General features: G+C 40.6%; 1 protein-coding gene across 1 annotated transcript in view; it reads left to right on the forward strand.

The window, feature by feature from the left end:
• The window catches only part of raver2 (ribonucleoprotein, PTB-binding 2), a 67,282-nt gene extending 59,739 nt beyond the window's left edge, over positions 1–7,543 (forward strand). Inside the window, exons 15-16 of the mRNA XM_089000538.1 lie at positions 3,673–3,891; positions 7,380–7,543. Of these exons, the coding sequence (XP_088856664.1) occupies positions 3,673–3,891; positions 7,380–7,520 (360 nt within the window). The 3' untranslated portion in view covers positions 7,521–7,543. The remainder of the gene's footprint in view (positions 1–3,672; positions 3,892–7,379) is intronic.
• The last annotated feature ends 235 nt before the right edge of the window (positions 7,544–7,778 follow it).

Genomic DNA, 7,778 nt, shown 5'->3' on the forward strand with positions numbered 1-7,778 from the left:
TCTCAAGGCGTTCCTAAGCAAAGTTGGCAGGCATTGTCTCTCCAGTCCTGGCTCTTTCCCTGGGCCTCCTGCCATTGGGGCGTGCCCGGAACACCTCACCCAGGGATGCAATATACTAATCAGAAGCTGGAGTCACCTCATCTGGCTCCTCTCAACACGGAGGAAAAGTGACTCTTCTGAGTCAATGACTGAGCTTCTCATCTATCACTAAAGGAGAGATTGAACATCCTGTAGAGGAAACTCATTTCGGACACTTGTTCCTTAGGGTCTCATGATCGTAGATGAAAAGTAGAAATGGAGTTCAACTGGAAAATCTAATGCTTGGATCACATTGTGGGACACTTGTGCCACAATTTCGACCAAGTTTTAGGTAGCCTAAAGTGTAATTTGCTTTTTCCCACCAAATAGGCAGGGGAGTTGAATAGAAACCGCCCTTGGTCTACATCTGTGGTGCTCACACTTTTTCAGCATGGCAGCTACTCTTAAAATGACCAAGTCAAAATGATCTACCCATTATATTTATTGAGAAATATATTGGGGATTCTTGCAACTTACGTATTACCACATATTGCATAACACAACATAATTATGTCATTTTTTTTTTACATTACCTGAATTCACTCTGATAACATGCAGACGAGACAAGTACACTTTGAAAATGTCAGCGTGAAAAAAAAGTCATACTCCTATGTCGTATGAAAGTGATACTTTTTTTCTCCTTACTTGGTCTAGCTCCCCCACTCATTTTTATTCCCTATCATACTGTTAAGAGGAAAAAAAATATTTAGGATGTAACTAATGACTAGCTTGTTAACTTTGCAATGCTCAGGCACGTTGCTTGAGCAGGCAGGTATCGAATAATGAGATGTCATCTGATTGGTTGTCTGGTGTATCAATCAAGTGAAGGGATGGCTGATAGACTGACGTCAAGTTTTTATACCAAACAACTTAACTTATTTGTATAGTGTCAGATATGACAATGTCACATCACCTTGTCATGCGATCTACCCATAGTACCTTGGAGATCGACTGGTCGATCGCAATCGACGTATTGATCACCCCTAGCTGGTCTACACGTTTGTTCTCACGACAAGGTCAGTCGATTTTCTGTGACCATATTGACAGATGCACCGGGATCCGTGCATCACAGTCCCAAACACAGTAGACTACATTTGCCTCGTGACTAAAATGAAATCATGCATTTTATTTAATAGCCGCTTCGGAGTCTGTCTAGCAAAATTGGGCTCAAAATATTGAGGTAATAGAATAACTAAGTATTCAGTTGATAAAAAGGTTTCTTCAGTCATCTGTAATTCTTTGAAGGTGTCGGACATTTCGCACCTCATCCGAAAAGATTTGTCAGTGAACTAAAGTTGTGCTGGTAGCTCTGGCTCTATATATGTATATCCCTAATGGACAAAGGTGGCGGTGCCAGACATTTGCTTTGATAGATCCCTGCTCTAAAGTTGGGGGGAGCAGTGGACTACTTCCTGAAGCTAATCTGATAACTTCTTTTGTTCTGTCTGATTATGGTCTATGACTGGTAGTACTGATTGCCCCATTTGCTCTGGTATCACCTCAACGCATTCACCTGTGTAAGCTCTCAGTCGTACAGGAGTGGTCCATTGATGAAAAGGTTTCTTCAGCAGTCATCTCTACTTCTTTGAAGGTGTCGGACATTTTGTTTCTCATCCAAGAGGCTTTGTAAGCTAACTAAAATTTTGCTGGTAGCTTTGGCCCTATATATATATATATATATATATATATATATATATATATATATATATATATATACATTTCGAGTCTTTTTATGTATAATTAGTTCCGTTTAGTACGATTCTTGGTTTTATATATATATATATATATATATATATATATATATATATATATATATATATGTGTGTGTGTGTGTGTGTGTGTGTGTGTGTGTGTGTGTGTGTGTGTATACATATATATATATATATATATATATATATATATATATATATATATATATATATATATGCAGTAAAGTCTCGTTATATCGATATCGTTTATGTTGATAATACTGCTTATTACGACACTATTTTCATTTCCCGTGCACATTTCTAGTCTTTTTATGTATAATTAGTTCCGTTTAGTACGATTCGTGGTTTTTACGATAATCCGATTACTACAGTGCTCTTTTTCATCTTCCGCCGGCCATTTTGCTATGTTTATATCGATACACGCCATCGGTCGCGACTTGGTCACGTGAATTCGTTACGTGACCAGCTCTCGTGTAGCAGAGCCATTTCCATTTTCAGACGCTAGCTCGTGTGTAGCAGACGAGATTGAAGTGTTTGTGTTAAAAGGTAAACATGGGAAGCAGAAGAAGATTGATTACTTTTTTAAAATTGCATACATAATACAGTAAGATGTAAGCGTTGCAGTTTCCCTGTTGTGTTATGTACATGCCCACTGTACTGTATATGAATGCAATCGTTTTTTGCAACAATGTTTCTTGTTTTGTCTGCTGAAGCGTGATTTTGAAAATTACCATACATTTCATTCTGTGTATTAAAGGACAACCAATGTCACTTTTTATTCAACTGCAAAACACCAATAAAAATGACTTCACGCCAAGACGTCTTGCATTGCTTGTGAATCCAAACAATGGTTTCAGATTCGGATAATATGCTTTCTTGTTACACATCCAGTTATGAATATGATTCAAATACTTCTGAAGAGGAAAGCATACATGTTTGCAATCGATTAGAATCGAAAGAATAAACATATGTGCAATTTTGAGGCAACATTGGGGGAACATCTCTCACCCAAAAAAGAGGCACAAAATGGCGAGCTCATGGCCAGCTCCGTTTCTTATATGGCGTTTGGATGCCCTCTTTTGGCGACATTTGTTAATGCAGTTCGGCGCATGACGGATATATATCGACAGTACGGTTATATCGACATTTTTTTTAACTCCAGAGAATATCGATATAACGAGACTTTACTGTATATATATATATATATATATATATATATATATATATATATATATATATATATATATATATATATATATATATATATACACTTTCGCTAAGATTTTAACTTTATTGTCGTCAAATGAGTGGTTGCTAGCTTTTAAGTGCATATGTACGGCAGATTGAGGCCCACTAGTATTATCCCTGCGATGTTGATAGAGATTTTTTGTTAGTCTCCCCAATGTATTGCTCTTTACAATCTTCATTTTTACAATGTATTGAATAACTACATTACTTTGTTTTTCATTTGGCAGCCTATCTTTTGGATGCACTAATGCACTCCTTGTTTCTGCATAATTGCACACTTGTTTTACTATCAATACAATGGCTGATCACGTTAAAATGGTTCACTAATTTAATGCCCCAACTGTACAACTGTTAGCGGATTTTATTCTACCACTGGTCAGTTTAGCTCTGCTAGATGCCTTGCACATTGTTTCAGTTGTTCCTGAGAGATACCATTTATATTTAAGGAATTATATTAGATTAGCCTTGATTAGTGTCCTCCATACTTAATTGTCATGTCTTTTATGATGATACTAGTGCAGTGTGTTCTACCGAAGACAAATTCCTTGTGTGTTCTACACACTTGGCCAATAAAGATGATTCTGATTCTAATTTTGAGCATAGGTGAGGTATACTCCGAATTGTTTTTTTGAAACAGGAAATGGATATGTGTAAGCCTCTCGGCATGGCTCTTCATCCCGTCAGCAATGGCGTGGCTCCTCCACCTGCTATCCTCCCAACTACGGCCATGCTGCCGGCCTATGGCACACTGCCTCTGATGCCTGGTTTCCTTGGAGCATCGCACCCAATTGCTGCCACGTCAAATGCTGTCACACATGCGCAAGCTGCTGCCACAGATTGGAATACTTATTACTATGTGAGTAGAAGAGTAAAATGATGGCTTCTTTGATTGAAATCTCATGTCTGACTGAACTATGTGAGTCCCAGAAGCGATGTCCACTTGGTAAGATAAACAATCATGTCCTTTTAGTCTTGACACATTAAATTAGCAAAAATATTCAATGTTCAATGGGTACAAATTCCTCTCGATTAAAACACATGGCGCTTCTCAATTTGAGATGAGCCTGCAGATCAAGTAGAGCGCACACTGGAAAGAAACATGTTTGTTTGTTTCCTCACATTCATCTCATGCTCGTCACAAGAGCTTTACTCGACTGAAATATCTCATTTTGCGAGGAGCTTTGCCCTCTTCCTGCAGTTTCATTAGTGAACATTATTATTTGGTGGCAATTGGGGAGGGAAAAAAAACAATTGGCGATTTTGACCTCTGTCACAAAAAATGGAACAGACAACCAGCACAATCTTTTATTTCAGCCATATTGCTCGCCCTGAATCTGAGATTTGAATTTATCAATGGATCCTCCTCTCCATTGCCCTCTAATAGACTTTGCAAGGAAGTCTTTGGTCTGCCAGTTTAGAAACCCTGATCCAATGTCCAGTACAGAACCATAAGTATTCAGAGACTCTGGGCAGATCTCATTCACCCTGAGGGCCCTGTAACAGTAATATTCAGGCCTTTTTTGCTTTATAAGAAAAAAAATGCTCATGTATAGAAGGTGTCGGGAAACTATGGCTCTTTTGATGATTGCATTCTGGCTCGCCGATAAAACTAAATACATATTCTCGCTTTTTCGCTCTTCATTTCCTGTCTTGGCGGCAGTTTGCGGAAAGCGCAATTTTGATTGGATGATACTGACCTGTGTCCGTTGATGTCGAAACAGGTAAACGCCCCCTTTTAAATAAGCCTGACAATTAAAAAAAATGACGAGTATCTACACTTCAGGTTGAATGGACAGAAGGATTCGCCTTTGTGGAGACAAAAAGTTCTGCCGTGATACTAATTTGCAATGAAACAATACCATGAATGAAACAGTTGAATATCAGTGGCACTTTGACAAGCCCCATGCTAACGTTAGCATCAATATACGTACTTCTGTGAGAGACAGCAGAAAGCAAGCGTGCAAGCTAATGAGCAGTGTGCAGGCTAGCCAGCAGGAGCTTCGCCGGCAAGTTGACTTTCATTCCGATCGTTTGGCTGGATTTTTTTTTTACCAATCATGAGGAACCGAAAACTATTCATATTAATGGTGAATATTATCACAGTTATTTTAAACAATATACATTATTCTGACATTTTGTTGAAATCGCATGTGTGCGTGTTTGCGTGCTAGTGTGTGTGTATGTGTACGCGTGTGAGTGTGTGTGTGTGTGTGTGTGTGCGCGTGTGTCTGCGTGTGTGTGTGTGTGTGTGTGCGCGTGTGGCTCTCACTGAAAAACATTTCTAAATAGTTTACTTTCCCAGCCCCTTCTGTATAGCAAGGTGTTTTTTAGCCCCCACATAAATGACCATATATAGTCAGTTTTAGCCGGAAAACCCAACATGTATAGTCAGGAATTGACAGCCAGGAAACAAATGACCATGTAAAGTAAGACATTTTTGCTGTAAAAAAACAACCATGGATGTTATGGTGTTTTGAACAGACCTCCCCTACACACCTCCAGGTATATTAATGTATCGTGCAGAAAAAAAAACGACCACAGAAAGGACTTTTTTTGCTGTGTTACTGCAAAGAGCCACATTGTGTACAGGGGCCTGACCACAACCGTTGCACACACGCACGCATGCAACGTGGACCCCCAAGCACGTAGACATACAAATACGGGCACATGCATATGCACGCTAAAATGAGCGAAAGACGAAAAATGACTAGTAAGTCGTTTTTAGCCGTAAAAAAAACACCAAAAAGAGGAAGCTGTTGATAGCCTCAAAATATCACAATGTTTTGTATGACGTTTTTCAACCTTAAAATCGATCGTGCATAGCAAGTCCTTTTTAACTATAACAACCTGTATCCAATATGTATATGAAGGCGTGTCTGTGTATGATGACAACACCCCCCCGCAAGCCCTGCTTCCCCTCCTTCTGTCAGCAAGGAAGCAGCTAAAATCTTGACGTCACGGTACTTGCGGGTCCATTTCCTCACCTGATGATGATGCAACTTGGCACTAAAGTAATCGCCATTTAATGTTTCAAGTCAAAACAGCTGACGAAAGCAGAGAGAGATTAAGAAACAGGATGTGGAAACCCGAGCTCGGCAGCACCATTTATTTGGACAGACCGCTTTTTGTGCACTCATCTTTCCTCTCTCTCCCTCTCTATCTCCCTCTCTCTCTCTGTCTTTTCATCTCTCTCTCTCTCTCTCTCTCTCTCTCGCTGTCTCTTGGTCTCGCTCTCTGTCTTCATTTGTCTCTCTCGGTTTTCATCTCTCTCTCTCTTTTATCCCTCTCTCTCTTGGTCTCGCTCTGTCTTTTCATCTCTCTCGCTTTTCATCTCTCTCTCACTCTTTTCATCTCTCTCTCTCTCTCTCTTGGTCTCGCTCTATGTCTTTTCATCTGTCACACTCGCTTTTCATCTCTCTCTCTTTTCATTTCTCTCTCTCTCTCTTGGTCTCGCTCTCTCTGTCTTTTCATCTCTCTCTCTCTCTCTCTCTCATTTTTCCTCTCTCTCCTTCTCTCTCTCTCTCTCTCTCTCTCTCTCTCATCTTTCCTCTCTCTGTCTTTCTCTCTCTCATTTTTCCTCTCCTCTCTCTCTCTAGTTTTCTCTCTCTGTCTCTGTCTTTCTCTCTCTCTCTCTCTCTCTCTCTCTCTCTCTCTCTCTCTTTTCTCTCTCTCTCTCTCTCTTGTTTTTCCTCTCTCTCTGTCATTTTCCTCTCTCTCGCTCTCTGTTGTTTTTCCTCTCTCTCTCTGTATCTCACTCTTTATCGTTTTTCCTCCTCTCTCTCGTTTTTCCCCTCGGTCTCTCTCTTGTGTTTCCTCTCTGTCGTTGTCTCTATCTCATTTTTCCTCTCTCTTGTTTTTCCCCTCTGTCTTTCTCTCTCTCTTTTTTTCCTCTCTTTCTCTTGTTTTTCTTCTCTCTCTATGTCTCTCTTCCTCTCCCTTTCTCTGTTTCTCTCCCTCCCCCTCCCCCCCCCTCTCTCTCTTGTTAGCCTACTCTTATCCTAAAGCACACACCAACCCAGCAAGTTTGCATTGTGGTCTCGTTCATCTTCACTGAACGTCTGTCAACTTTTTTTGTGGTTCTCTTTTGTGTGATTATTCGGAGCCCAAACTTCCTTTGTGTGCTTTCACCACACAAACAATGTCAGTCATGTAGAAACCACATTCAGTTTCCGGGGAAGGGGAGGGCGTGATGACTGAGTGCATCATAAATATCCAGTCAGTCGTTTATTTTCTACCTGCTGACACCCTGGGCTGAGTTCCATTGCGATGCGACGGCTCATTAAATCTTTGGCGGAAAATTGAGATTTGTCTGCTCGTTTGTTTTTTGTTTTGTTTGTGTTTTAGAACCAGACGAGGGGCCACAAGAGGGAGTACCCCCAGTTGGCAGTGCAAGAAGTGACGGCATCAGATGGCGGCTACATTGGGCAGCATTCCCAAGGCCTCGGGGGGCAATATGCTGACTATTTCAAGCGGAAGAGGCTCTAGATTGATAACCTCACTGGGGGCGGGGGGTATCACAGTTCCATCTCACGGCTCAATCTTTCACGCTGGATGCGATTGAACGGTGCAAATCCACGTTTAGTCATCTATCTCAAACACTGTAATGCTGTCACATTGATGTGAATCCACTTCCAAGCCACTCGTGGAAAACAATCCAATCTAATGAAAAGCGTGCCTTCTTATGCTTGTGTGACGACATGCGTCTGTGCATACTTGTTTATTCAGCACCTGTGGCAAACTGGA

The sequence above is a fragment of the Hippocampus bargibanti genome, linkage group LG07, assembly GCF_051943395.1.
Source record: "Hippocampus bargibanti isolate YZ-2025 linkage group LG07, ASM5194339v1, whole genome shotgun sequence".
NCBI classification, from domain to species: Eukaryota; Metazoa; Chordata; class Actinopteri; order Syngnathiformes; family Syngnathidae; genus Hippocampus; species Hippocampus bargibanti.